Genomic DNA, 14,940 nt, shown 5'->3' on the forward strand with positions numbered 1-14,940 from the left:
CAGAAAAATCTTGTATAAATACAGTATATAATCCTCAATCCATGGGCCAAGTAGGTAATCCTCATTCAAGTAAATCTTCCACTGGTTTTAACTGGAGTTTTCTCTAAGTAAGGAGTCCAGAGTCGGGCACCATCTGTGCTTCAAGTCGTAGGTGTGAGAATCGGTTTAAATTGAAGATTTATGGATTGCCTATACACAGAAGTTGCACCCGTTTCACTTAAATAGCTTTAAAAAACAATTTAGTTAAGCTAGTGCACACTGTGTGGACACTCATATTGGTTAAAATCTGGATTGTATCCATTTATCAGCTTGCACCTTGAAATTATAGTTGCAAGCTAAACCAATATAAACCAGGGTTTAAACCAACATTATAATCTCAACACTGCAATAGTTTAATTATGGGCATGTCTAAACTACAGCTGCAGCGCCATAGCTGTGCCACTGTAGCACCATAGTGTAGATGCTTCCTACATCGATGGAAGGGGATTTTCCATCAATGTAGTGAATCCATCTCTTGGAGAGGTGGCAGCTAGGCTGATAGAAGAATTCTTCTATCAACTTAGCTGCATCTACATTGTGGGTTAGGTTGACGTAACTACAGCATTTTGGACGTGAAAATTTTCACACCCTGAGCAACATAGCTAAGTTGATCTAATTTTTAAGTACAGACCAGGCCTAAAGCAGTTTAAAAATCACACCTTTCGCTAAACTGCTACAACTTAGTGTGTAGACCAGGCCTTAAGGGCTGTCATTCGCCACTGCCTTGTACTCTGATAGTTACACCAGCCTAAAATGGGCACAAGATGTTACCTACTTAGAATTCTACACTCATGTTGTTGGGTGCATTTTACAACTACTTTGCACTAGTGTAAATGACTACAAGGCAGTGGAAAATCTGGTACATAATATTACTTCAGCATTTCGTGGATGAAAATTAGTTTGTCAACACATAAGAATATAATTTAAGAGCCTGATACTGTAAATTAGTGTGCTTTCCTGTCATCTGTGATCACCTATACATAACTGTATTTTCTTAATATTTTATTGAGCTTCACAAATACCTACAGTATAGTAGAAGCAAAACATTTTACTTCTGAATTTGTGTTGGTTGCAGTGATGACTCCATGAAATCCTTGGGAATTTCAGGCTATATTTCTATCATCATCTATCGGGTGGCAAGTGTAGTAGCATTAACAGGCAGAATAAAATTTTCTGTTTCTTTGGTATTCTTTGCATTGCCTATCCTGGCCCAGTGACTCTACCTCTACCTTGATATAACGCTGTCCTCGGGAGCCAAAAAAATCTTACCACGTTATAGGTGAAACCGCGTTATATTGAACTTGCTTTGAACCACCGGAGTGCCCCACCCCACCCCCCCGGAGCATGCTTTACCACGTTATATCCAAATTCGTGTTATATCGGGGTAGAGGTGTACTATAAAGTATTACCTACAGTAGTCATTGATTGTTCAGAGGAATGGTTGAAAAGAAAGGCTTATAGTTGTAAATTTGTGTGTGTGTGTTTGTTTTTAAATCTGTCATAGGATCAAATTCAGCTAAATGTGGGAGAGTGCCTTGCATTGCCCTAGCAAACCCTCCATAGCCTGTTCTGAATGGAGCTAATGGGCTCTGAAGTGAGTCCATCTCTTCTTCCTTGGCTGAAAGTTGCTTCAATGTTGGTTCTCAAGATTGCAGCGATGCAAACCAGAAAGAAATGACAGCTGAGATCTTTCCATGTGAATTGAAAAAGGGTCAGGGGAAGGGGTAAATAATTGTTCCCGTTATTTATATTAATTTTCTTTAACAAAAGATGCAGTTTTAATTTCAGGACTATGAAACAATTAACCACTATTTGTTGTAATGTTTCATGCTTCCCTCTAGTACATAACTTTGGAATGAATTATAACCAATGTACAGTAATACTTAAAGAGATGTTAACTTAAAAATCACATTCCTGTCTTGAAATTAAAAAACAAAAACAAAACATACAAGTAACTCAAAAGACTACTACAACTGAAATAAATAAATCATTGATTTTTTCAGTGGTTTTTTGGGGCATTTGAGAGCACTTTGTGAACAGTCAGTTTTACTGTTTTCTCTCTGAAGTTTGTTTCTCAGCTTCCCTTGATGTTTGAAAGGGTATTTCACATAGGAACAGGGAAGAGAGAAATATTTATAAAACATGAAATTGTGAAGAACCATAAAAATTAGCAGGGGAACTCCAGGGCACAAATAGCATCTGAAATTACTCTGAATTCCTTGTTTTTAAAATGACTAGATTTCAAGTTGATTGTGTCATTTTAATTTTTTTGCTGAACATTCACAAATGTAATGTACAATATGTTTACTTACTGTCCACTGCTTAGCTTCTCTCTGATGGTGGAAAAGTCCATAGGTTTTTTAATAACCTTCTTATAACCAGGAACAAGTTTCAAGTTTACAGGAAGAAGAAAAGGCCATGCGTCTTCATGAGTTTCCAATTCAGACAGGATCATGCTGAATAAAACAAGGTTTTAAATCAATACCTTCAGCTGTTGGCTCATTTGCACAGGATGTTCACCGTTATGTACCTTCACAATATGTTGTCACTCTATTAACTTTACTAGGGATAGCATACTATTGCCATGTACAGTGCATAACGCACTCAATAAGTATCGTTTCTCGTTAATGCTCAGTTTGTCATTTATAGCTCTTTAAAGCTAGTTCTCCAGGAAGAAATTCAAATTATTTTTTCAAACAGAATATAATGTATCCATGTAAATTTTCCACAGGGTGATCTTTAACATAGCTCATTTACTTCTACACAAATCAAACAAGTGCTACTAATTTTCTAAAACAGTCTAAAGGCTTAATTATGCCACTTGTCAGTGAGAGCCAACCAGCAAGGGAAAAAGGTGCACCACAGGAATGGTGGGGCCCTTTGTGGGGCAGAATGCTTCTTTGACATGTGCTGGGCATCTGGATTTCCTACACCTTTAGAAAGTTGCAGACAACACTTCTCTCCTCAGTCTCCCCCGCCAGCTCTTTTTAGCACATAGGAGAAAAGGGGGTAGGATTTCATAGCCACACCCCACCTTGCTATTCTCTCATGAGAACACAAGTGTTGCAACAGGTAGCTTTAGCTGGGTACTCCTATTACACACTCTTGCAATCCCCAGTGGCTGCAATCAAATTATTACTGCCTCCTGTGTGGGGCACCATAGGGAACAGGGCTCGGTGCTCTCTCTACTACAAGCACACTAATAGAGCAGCAGGCACTATTTGGCTTCAAACAAATGTTTATATATCACTCTCACAAAAGACAGGCAGACAGTACCTGCATATAGCCAGGTCCTTGGATTCATCTCTTTTAGGTTTTTTCGTAGGCGTGAAGCTTTCTTGTTTTAATTGGTTAGAAATATTTTCATCTATTTTTCTTTTTTTGGGGTCTGTTTTTCCTCTTTTTAAAGAGCTGCTTGTAGTTGCAGAGTCTTCATCCTCCGTATCTCCTGTTAAAGACAATTTCCTGCCTCTCTTTTGTTCATTACTTTTTTTCCCTTTGATTTGAAGTTTTTTTATTTTTAGGGTTTGACCACTTGCCTACAATAGAGAGAATCCAAGTATGTAACAAAACATAACCAGATTACACAGAAGTATGTATTATTTGTAAACAGAAAACCCATGAAGGTCTGACACACCAAACAGTATCAAAATACAATCGCTGCATTTAACATGACAAACAAAGAACAGGTAGATCACTTAATTCTTCTTGATCTCTAAAGATCATAGACTGTATAGATTCATAGGCCAATATTTTCAGAAGTGACTAGGAATTCTGGGTCCTCAATTTAGAACACTATAAAGGCACCTGATTTCCAGAAGATATTGAACCATGCTCTAATAACCAGGCCACTTTATGGCATCTTAAAGTTGAGGCAAACAAAAATCACTAGTCTCTTAGGAAAAATCTTAGCTATAGTCTTAATTCAAAAGTCCATTGGAATTCTTTAAAACTCTAGAAATTTCTGGATAGTCCCCCTCTCTCAGTCCTCTCAACCTCATAACATTCTCTCTAGATAGATAGATAGATAGATAGATAGATAGATAGATAGATAGAATTGAGGAAGCAGATTTAGTTGTGGGGGAAAGGTTGAACCACTGTGAATTGTGATGGCGGTTGTAAACTCATGGTAAACAGCAACATATAAAGATGGCAAGGAAGGGGAGTATATTAGGATGGGTCCTATTTTAACAGCTTCACTTTTGATACTGAAGAGGGATTAACAGGCACACAAATTAAATTTTACATCTAAAACTAAATTGTGAGGAGCTGAAAATCCCAGTATGGACAGAATAAAAATATGAGAGGAGACAGAGATTAGAAACATGGGCTGAAAACAAATCCATGAGATTCAATTTGAGAAAATAAAAAATCTGGATACATTTGGATTACAATAATCTAAATACATATATCCTGTGGAAATGAGAAACCTGGAGAGCAATAATGCTGAAAAAGTCATAGGGGTAATGATAGGCAACAAATTATAAATACATTTACAGTGTAATATTGCTGGTAAAAAATACAATTTCAGACTACATATTCAAAAAGATTAAAAGGCTGGTGACGTAATGGTCTTCCTCTAAATGGCTTGGTACAACCACACCTGGAATACTGCATTTCTTTCTGACCAATACTACTGGAAAGACATTGAAGATTATAGAAGATTAAGATTTTTATTTAAAGGTCAGTAAACAAGGAATTCATTGCTTTATGCAGAAAGATTAGAAGAGTTAAATATGTATAGTGTAGCTAAGACAACTAAGGGAGAAAGAAGTCTACAAATACATGAATGGTAAACAATATGGAGGGAAGGAAAATACATACATTCATATATATAAAAATAAAAATAATAATGGGATGAAACTAAGAAAGTGAACGTGATAGGCTAAAAAGGTGTGAAAGCTTCCTGACAGCAAGATATATGAGGCTTTGGAAAAATGTGTTAAAAGAGGTAGCAACCCTATCACTGGACTTTTAAAACGAGACTGGACAAAACACTAGATTTTTTATTAACAGACACTATAAAATATGTAAATATAGATCGGAACTAGAAGGGAAAGGACTGAATGATTGAATAGGTCTTTTCCATCTCTACCGTCAAATTCTAATAGCTCCTTTCTTGATTAAAGATTCTGAAAGCCCTAGTTTAGTCTTAATATCAGGATGCAGGAGGTCTAGAAAACAGACTAACAATTTAGTAGATTAATTACAGTGAAATTCCACAACTAGACAAAGGGATTCGATCAGAGGACCATATGGTCATCATGCAAAGCGAAAGGGATGATAAACAGGATGTAAAAACCAGCCCACGTCTGAATAGGGGAGGCCAGATATGCAAAAGCCTAAAAAGGAGCCACAGCAGGCTGAGAAAACAAGAAGTGTCCAGCAAGCCTATAATGAAAGGGGAACATCAACAGATTTATAGATTGCATTCATGAAGTTCCATTTAGCTGCCCAGGCAACGATAATGAACTCCAAAATGTCCCTTATTTGATAAAAGGAGGAGAGGGTCCAAGGATGTCTCTAAGTGAAAAATCTCAACTAAACATTATACAGATATTTCCTGATGAGTCTGTAAACTGGGTTTGGGTATTGACAGTACCAAAAAAAACCAACAGCATTACATCTGGATTCACACTCTAATCTTAACAGGGATTTCCTAAATCTAGAAGTCAAGCACCTAAAGCTACTGAAGAGAGTACACTGAAGTTTTCCTAAACTCATCCAACCAACTATTCTCCAGCCAATATGTTATAAAGTTAAGATAATATAAATGAATAAAAAGAGAACCCCATCAAAATAAAAACTATGTATTAAAAATGGTTGTGTTACACACATCTTAGATAATTTAAACAAGAATTTAAAAAATCATATTTAGATTTCATAATATTTGCTGTTTACCGACTTTCTATACTTCATTCACCTTCATTTAGTAAATTTTACTTCTTGTTTCTCAAGCACTAGCAAAATGCTGCTCTATTCTGGGGGCAAATACTAAGAAAATGTTTAAATACACCCAAAACCAATTTCACTGACACTCTAAAACACGATTTTCTAATGTTTGGGTTAGGTTTTGTAAAATGCTATTTTATTTTTTCAATCCCCCACTTGTGGTCTAGTATTCACATCTGATTGTATTATATTTATTACCAGGATACAAGCAATAATGATGCTGGAGGCCCTTTTAGATATCTGGGTTCTCTATTTAGTTATCTAAAAAACTATATGTTACACATTTTTTCAGAGTATGATTATGCAGAATTCATTACTTACTGTAAATAGGTATATCATTTCCCTATCTATGGCATGAATGTTTAACACATTGCGTAAGCATTTTGGTCTTGATGAAGCTGGAAGGGCTGACATTTTTGCATCATTTGTGTAAGATGCAGAGAATATGAATGAATTATACGAGGAGAAAAAACTAGGGGCAGAATTCATTACCTTTAAAAACAGAATACTGCAAAGGTTTATAAATGACTATGAATTTTCTATACTATTACCACACAGTGGTTTCTATTTTTTCTTGTTTTAAATATAGGGAAGTACTCTAGTATCATTCACACACACCTCTGTGTGGCAATTGTTGCAAAATGCTGACTTAATGGTAACCCCACCCCATTGGAGGGTCCTTCAGATGACAAGTCAATTGAAGAGTCATGGGAATGGACCAAATGTCCTCACTCAAGGCCTGAACATGTGAAATGCTGTTTACCCTCAACTTGAAATTAAATTAATGGGAGCTGAGGGGGCTCAGCGCCTTCTTTGTCACTTGCCACCTCACAGGGTCAGGCCTTGAGTAAAGTTAATGGCAGTTTTGCCTGAGTAAGCCCTATTTGAACTTGGTCAAATTGATACCCCTTAAACACTTACTTTATCTGGAATTAATCTACAGAGGTATCAAGTCAATGTCAACATTTGCCATTAGTTGCCACACAGAAGTATTCTAGATAAAAGTGTTTCCCTATGCTTACAATACAAAATAAATGTGGTATTACCATTACAAATGGTGACGTTAAGTTTGTAAATGTATTGCAGGCATGCATCTTTATAAAACTTGTTGGCTGAATATTCATAATAAAGCAGATGTTTTATAACAAAACACGCAATTAGCTGAAAGTTGCCCAGTTTCGGTTTTTGTTACATAAAGTTTATTTATGAAGTTTTCAGCAAATCTGTGCTGACCTTTAACCTAGATTGCCTGGGTTGATTTACAGTTTAAGTTAGACATGATAAATTTAGTGGGTTTACAGAATTTTAGACCCAAATCCAGCAAATCTTGGAGTCTCTTCTGAGTTTCACCTTTAGTTTCTGGCTTCCTTTATACCCAAATGTTTCAGTAATTTGGGAAGGAGGAAGGAAACCTATGATAAAAGATACAGGATGCTTTATACAGCATAACACTGTCTAAAGCAAAGTACCACTTAAGGGACACTATTAAAAGGAAAAGACAGTTACCTTTTCGTAACTGGTGTTCTTCGAGATGTGTTGCTCATGTCTATTCCACAACAGGTGTGCGTGCTTGCCACATGCACCGGTGCCGCAAGTTTTTCCCCTAGCAGTACCCATGGGGGGGGGGAGCGCCTCTTGCGACCCCTGGAGTGGCGCCTGCCTGGCGCAGTATAAGGGGAGCTGCGCGCTCTCCTGACCCTCAGTTCCTTCTTGCCAGACAACTCCAGCAGAGGGGAAGGAGGACGGGATGTGGAATAGATATGATCAACACATCTCAAAGAACACCAGTTACGAAAAGGTAACTGTCTTTTCTTCTTCAAGTGATTGCTCATGTGTATTCCACAATAGGTGATTCCAAGCTATACCTTCTGGAGGTGGGTAGGAGTTCACAAGTTCTCGGGACGGAGTACCGCCCTGCCGAACCCGGCATCATCCCTGGTTTGGGAGACTACTGCATAGTGCGATCCTGTAGATCAAAGACCACGTGGCGGCCCTACAAATGTCCTGTATAAGGACGTGGGCCACAAAGGCAGCCGAGGAGGCCTGCGCCCGAGTCGAGTGTGCTCTCACAATGGGCGACGGGGGGACATCTGCCAACTCATAAGAGGAGCGGATGCACGAAGTGATCCAGTTGGAAAGCCACTGGGTGGAAATCGGCTGGCCTCTTGCGCACTCAGCTGAGGCAATGAACAGTTGCAAGGACTTTCTCAATGGCTTGGTCCACTCGAGGTAGAAAGTCAGAGCCCGCCTCACATCGAGCGTGTGGAGGCAGCGCTCCTCACTAGTCGTGTGAGGCTTGGGGCAGAGGACTGGTAGAAAAATGTCCTGACCCATGTGGTAGGTGAAAACCACCTCCGGAAGGAACGCGGGGTGCGGGCAGAGCTGGATCTCATCCTTATGAAAGACCGTATACAGAGGCTCAGAGGTCAGGTCCCTGAGCTCCAAGACCTGCCTGGCCAATGTGATAGCAACCAGGAATGCCACCTTCCACGAGAGGTGAGACCAGGAACACGTGACCAACAGTTCAAACGGGGGCCCCATAACACGAGCCCGTACCAGATTCAGGTTCCATTGTGGGACCAGGGGCTTAGAATATGGATAAAACCGGTCCAAACCCTTAAGGAACCGGCCGGTCCTAGCATGGGAGAACACAGGGTGTCCTTGCATCGGGGGATGGAAGGCCGATATGGCCACCAGGTGCACCCTGACTGACGAGGGTGCAAGGCCCTGGGCCCTCAGGTAGAGGAGGTAATCAAGGATAAGCTGGATTGGGGTAGCTGTTAGGGACACCCCTTGGTCTGCCGCCCACCTAGAAAACTGAGACCACTTCACCATGTAGGAGCGGCGAGTGGAGGGTCGTCTACTTTCGAGGAGGACATGCTGAACTTGTTCTGAGCATGTCCTTTCCTCGCCACCTAGCCACTGAGCAGCCACGCTGTGAGGTGAAGAGCTGCCAGGCTGGGGTGGAGAAGTTGGCCCTGGTCCTGAGAGAGCAGGTCCGGGCGGAGCGGCAACGGCCACGGCGGAGCCACCACCAGGCCCAAGAGGGTCCTGTACCAGTGGTGCCTGAGCAATGAGGAGGACCTTGGCTTTGTCCTCCTTATTTTCTCCAGGACCCTGCCGATCAGAGGGAACAGGGGAAAGGCGTAGAGAAGCTGGCCTGACCAGGATAGGATAAAGGCATCGGAGATAGCGCCCTTCTCTAGGCCCCCCCTGGAGCAGAGCCGTCAGTTCTGCCAGGTCGCGAATAGGTCCACCTGGGGAATTCCCCACTTTCGGAAGAGCTCGTGGGCCACTTCCAGGTGTAGAGACCACTCATGTGGAGAGGAAAAGTCTCTGCTCAAGTGATCCGCCCTCACATTCCGGGCACCCGACAGGTGAAAGGCATTTAGGTGGATGTCATGGGCTATACAGAAGTCCCACAGATGGAGGGCTTCGGGGCAGAGAGCAGAGGATAGGGCCCCGCCTTGCCTGTTGATATAGAACATTGAGGCCGTGTTGTCCGTGAGGCCGCTTGCCCTTCAGGTGCGAGCGGAAGGCCATACAAGCCAGTCACACCGCCCTGAGTTCCTTGATGTTTATATGAAGGGTCAGGTCTTGCAGAGACCACAGGCCTTGGGTCTGAAAATTCCCCACATGGGCCTTCCAGCCCAGGTCTGATGCATCGAACACCAACTCCAACAATGGGGCCCTGTCCCTGAACGGGACCCCTTGGAGCATGTTGCTTGGGGCGGACCACCATCGCAGGGAGCTGATTACCGAGTCTGGCACGGTGAGGACCTTGTCCATTCTGTCCGTGGCCTGGGAGAACTTTGAGGCCAGCCAGAGCTGGAGGGGTCTCATCCTGAGCCTTGTGTGGCGGACCACATATGTGCACGCCGACATGTGACTTAGCAGCTACAGGCAAGCCCTGACTGTCATCACCGGGAACCTTGCGACCGAGTCAATGAGCCCTTTCAGGGTCTCGAACCTGCCTGGGGGGAGAGAGGCCCTGGCCGATGTTGCGTCCAGGAGCGCCCCTATAAATGATATGCGTTGGACCGGGACTAACTTGGACTTGGTGTTGTTTACCAACAGGCCCAGGACAGTGCATGGGGACAGGAAGAGTGCCACATGATCCCTCACCTGCAATCGGGAGGTCCTCTTGACCAGCCAGTTGTCCAGATAGGGGAATATCTGGACCCCCCCCCAGCGCCTAAGGTAGGCCGCTACCACTGACATGCACTTTGTAAAGACCCTGGGGGCAGTCGACAGACCAAACCAGAGGACCGTGAATTGGTAGTGATTCTGTCCCACCACGAAACGGAGGAAGTGTCTCTGCCCTTCGAATATGTGGATGTGAAAGTACGTGTCCTGTAGATCGAGGGCAGCGTACCAGTCCCCGGGATCCAGGGAGGGGATGATGGAGGCCAGGGAAACCATGCGGAACTCGAATTTCACCATGTACTGGTTCAGGCCTCGCAGGTCCATGATGGGCCTGAGCCCCCCGTTGGCCTTCGGGATAAGGAAATACCAGGAGTAATACTCCTTGCCCAGGAACTCCTTGGGCACTGCCTCTATCGCTCCTAGTTCCAGGAGCTGCCTGACCTCCTGCTCGAGCAGAGCCTCGTGTGATGGGTCCCCCGAGAGAGACGGGAGCGGGGATTGGTTGGGTGGGGAGGAGGTAAACTCAAGGGTGTAACCTCGGGAGATGGTGTTGAGGGCCCACCAGTCCAAGGTGAGCCGCGACCATTCTGTGAGGAAAGCACACAACCGATTGGAAAAAGGGAGCTTTATTGGGGGTGGATCCCTGCTGAGAACTGGCGGGGTACCCCCGAGCGTCCCATCAAAAACGCCTTTTACCCGCCTGCTTGCCCTTAGAGGACCCAGGCTGGGGGGCAGGCCGAGACTGCCTTTGCGGGTGTTTTCTGTAGTTCCACTGCTTCTTATGGATGGCCTTGTACTTCAGGAGGACAGCCTGGGCGGAAGCCTGCTGCGGCTTGAACTTGGGTTTTGCTGGAGCAGGGACATAGAGGCCCAAGGTCTGGAGGGTTGCACGGGAGTCTTTCATGCTGTACAGCCTTGTGTCTGTTTCCTCAGCAAACAGCGCCTTCCTGTCGAAAGGCAGATCCTGCACTGACGACTGCGCTTTGCTGGATAGCCCAGAGAGCAGGAGCCATGACGCCCGTCTCATGGACACCGCCGAGGCCATGGACCGTGTCCGCTGCATCCGAAGTGGCCTGCAGGGACTCCCTAGCAGCCGCTGTCCCTTCCTCCACAAGCACCTTAAACTCCTTTTTATCATGCTCCTGGAGGGAGTCCTTGAACTTGGGGAGGGATCCCCAGAGATTAAAGTCGTAGCGACCCAGGAGAGCCTGATGGTTTGCTACTCTTAGCTGGAAGCTTGACGACGAATAAACTTTTCTCCTGAAAGCATCCAGCCCCTTTGTTCTTAGGGGTCAGGGCTGGCTGCCCCTGCCAGTCCCTGTGATTGACCGACTCGACCACCAAGGAGTTGGGTGCCGGGTGGGTATACAAATACTCGTGCCCCTTAGTGGGTACAAAGTACTTGCATTCCGCCTTCTTAGAGATAGGAGCCAACGAGGCTGGTGTTTGCCACAGGGCATTTGAAATTCTTGCCACCCCATCCTGGAGTAGCAAGGCCACACTGCCCGGTGCCGTGGGGGACAGCACATTGAACAGGGAGTCCGAGGGCTCCTCCATCTCCTCTGCCTGGAGATGAAAGCTCGCTGCCACCCTTTTTAAGAGGTCTTGGTGGGCCTGGTAGTCCTCCTGCGGGACGGAGAGGGGCGGGGCTGCAATCAGCTCCTCCGGACAGGGTGAGGAGGCCGGTGCGGTGCTTTGGGTGTCGGCTGGCACCGGAGGATCCACCACCTGGTCGGACTCCGGGCACGGTGCTGAGGACATGGGTCCCACCAACTCCTTTCTTGCGGTCTAGGGATGGAGGCCGATGGTGTTTCCGACCCCCTGGCCACCAAGCGAGTTGCCACTGGGGGCTGCGCTGGAGGCCATGGTGCCCACTGGTACCACTGGACCGGTCACGACGCTTGGTGCCACTGCACTTGCTGAGGCACCAGTGGGGCCGGCTGTTCGGGCTCCCTAGCCTGGCCTGTAGACAGGCGGCTGTGAGCGCAGGCTAGGCTGGCATACAATCCGCTGCTGCCTCTGGACCGGGATCGCGATCTCGAGACGGAAGAATGGCACCGACGGTAGTAGCTGCTCCGTGAACGGCCTCGATGGGCGGATCCATGATGGCGAAACGTCGGCAATCGACGCCCGGGGCTATGGTGTCTTGGCGGAGACTTGGCGTGGGAGTTCGAGATGAGGTCCGTGGGTCACTCCTTGGCACAGAATGCCTACAAGAGCCACACAACTTAAATCCCGGGGCGCGGGGCATGCCCAGGCCCGGGCTCACTAACTAAACTAACTGAAATAGCTAACTGACTACAGGTATTAATGAACGAACAAACAATTCTGGGGATAAGCTGCAGCAAAGCTGGAGCTGAGCAGTTCCGATGCACCTTCACTGGTGGCAAGAAGGAACTGAGGGTGGGGGGAGCGTGCAGCTCCCCTTATACCACGCCAGGCAGGCGCCACTCTAGGGGTCGTGGGGGGCACTCCCCCCTTACAGGTACTGCTAGGCGAAAAACTTCCGGCACCGGTGCACGTGGCAAGCACGCACACCTATTGTGGAATACACATGAGCAATCACTCGAAGAAGTAGTGGTGGATTCTCCATCTCTTTACCTCTTCAATTCAAGACTGCATGCCTTTCTGGAAGATATGCTTTAGTCAAACAAATTTTTGGCTGAATTCTGGGGGGGAAGAGTGATATTTAATAGGCTGTGATATACAGGAGGTCAAACTAGCTGATCTAATGGTCCCTTCTGGTCTTATGCACTATGAAACTTAAATTAAAAGAAACTTAGTTTTAAAAAATGAGTTAAAAGTATCTTCAGGTACTACAATTGTCCTGGAATTCCCCCCTTTTCCTGTATTGCCAATTTTTGTGGTTTTACGTTTCCATTTTCCTCTTTTCAAAAAGATAGGGTTTCTCTCCCTTATTGCTGTCTGAAACACCCATGGAAACTAAAACACAAACTGATTGAATATAGCGAGAGAGAGAGCGAAACTGATTGTTAATAAAGTGTTATGAAATACACATACAGAGAAACATTACAGCAACCTTAGGTGTTACTTGTATGACAACAGCAGGTAAAAGATTTGTCTGAGAGAAGTATAATCTTTGATTAACACTGTATGGGAATGATGGAAGTGACACACTAACAACATAAAACTATTAAATTTATTTTCATACTGCATATCTGAATGAAACATTTGTCTGTCAACAGTTATATCAACTTTGTTTTAAAGGTGAATGGAAAAAAAAACTTATTTTAAAATAGAGAAAAAGATGCTTAGGATATCAAATTTGTAGCAGCCTATGTTTAAATACAAAATTACTGAGAAGTACAATTAAAAACAAAGTAACTGAAAGTCATATCCTTTGCCAACACCTGTATTAAGACTCTATTGTTCTCTTGCAACACTTGATGGCATCCTTAACAGTTACCCAAGCCAGTATAAGGCATGCAGATTACTGCTCTACTTTAGATGTTTGTCAAGTTGTCAGCAATTGCTGGAGAAGCACAGAACTCTGAACTCAGGTACTGGAGTGTCAAAAACATTTCAATTAATCTTTAAGGTTAATATTACCTTTGCTATGCAGGCAGGACAAAACCAGTCACCCTCTGGTATAGTAGTGATCTTGGGTCTATGGCAGTATGTATGACAGCCTTTGTCACAGCCATCACAAAGAAGCAGAAGTTCCTCATTATCTCCCTTTCGACATATCTGGCAGTACTACAATACATGAAAAATTGCTTTAATTCAACAAGCCTCCCTTAAAAAAATGTCCCTGAAATGTAGTAATATATGTCATATATTCAGCACTGGAAGATATTTTCCATATTATCTTGCATACGTACAGTAGCCACAGCTATATATGTGTATACATCTATGTATTTCTATAATTCTCTCTCTCATGTATATGGACAACTACGTAACAGGTTGTGGTTGCACTGGGATATCTGCATGGCTCGTGTACAATGTGAGGAATTAAGCCAAAGTGTGAAATGCTTACACACTTGAAAAACACATCTACATTTAACACTGATGTCAAAGCATACAAAGCAATGAATACCTTTTACATTTGATTACATGCTGAAGTGAAGCAGAGGTATTGGATAACCACAAAAACCACTGACCGCACATATGCTATCTCAGGGACTCTCTCTCCGCTTATGCCCTATGGCGGAAGTCACAATCAATTAGAATGCTCTTGTTGTCTGTCCCCAGGATTGAAATCCTAGGGCTAGAAAGCAGGGCATCCTTAGATCCCTCTGTTCTGGAATTTACTCTCTTACAATCTGCCAGTGCCAAGATTGGCAGCCTTTAAGATGCAGCAAGACACATCTATTTAGTCTCACTTGGGGTTTTTCATCTGGTTCAATAGCTGGTAGGGCATTCACTGTCTGCAGAGAGGGCACAGCACTGATGGGAACTGATCTTCTGTGTGACTAGGCATTGGCTAATAATTGTCGATTTTTCTTTGTGTAGGAAATTTAATCAATTTTAATTTTGCATAAAAACAAGTTCACATGTAACAAAAGACATGACCAAAATTATTAAATAAAATGCCATCATGAACATTATTACTATTATGCAAAAAGGAAGAGTGATGCAAAATCATAATGAAAATCATGTTTTCTTCCTCTGCAAATGCTGTATGTTATCCTTTTCTGACTTTAGGTTGGCCTTATACTGGGTGTATGGCTAGGCGTATGTAAGTAGAGCTTTATTTAAGAAGTGAATAAATTTAAAAGTAGGTCAATAATATGACAATTGTTTGATGGAGTGAGCTGGGTAGAAAAAGAATGGGACACCGCA

General features: G+C 43.9%; 1 protein-coding gene across 50 annotated transcripts in view; it reads right to left on the minus strand.

Moving 5' to 3' along the window:
• BAZ2B (bromodomain adjacent to zinc finger domain 2B) overlaps positions 1-14,940 on the minus strand; it is a 331,037-nt gene that overhangs the window by 4,418 nt on the left and 311,679 nt on the right. For all 50 annotated transcript variants that reach the window (XR_010591282.1, XR_010591281.1, XM_065560644.1 and 47 more), the window contains 3 exons: positions 13,708-13,854; positions 3,316-3,578; positions 2,352-2,495 (listed from right to left, as the gene is read on the minus strand). Coding sequence is in view for 48 of the 50 variants with exons in the window: in XM_065560644.1 (XP_065416716.1) it covers positions 2,352-2,495; positions 3,316-3,578; positions 13,708-13,854 (554 nt within the window). In the remaining 2 variants the exon portion in view is untranslated. The remainder of the gene's footprint in view (positions 1-2,351; positions 2,496-3,315; positions 3,579-13,707; positions 13,855-14,940) is intronic.

The sequence above is a fragment of the Chrysemys picta genome, chromosome 11, assembly GCF_011386835.1.
Source record: "Chrysemys picta bellii isolate R12L10 chromosome 11, ASM1138683v2, whole genome shotgun sequence".
Taxonomy (NCBI): Eukaryota; Metazoa; Chordata; order Testudines; family Emydidae; genus Chrysemys; species Chrysemys picta.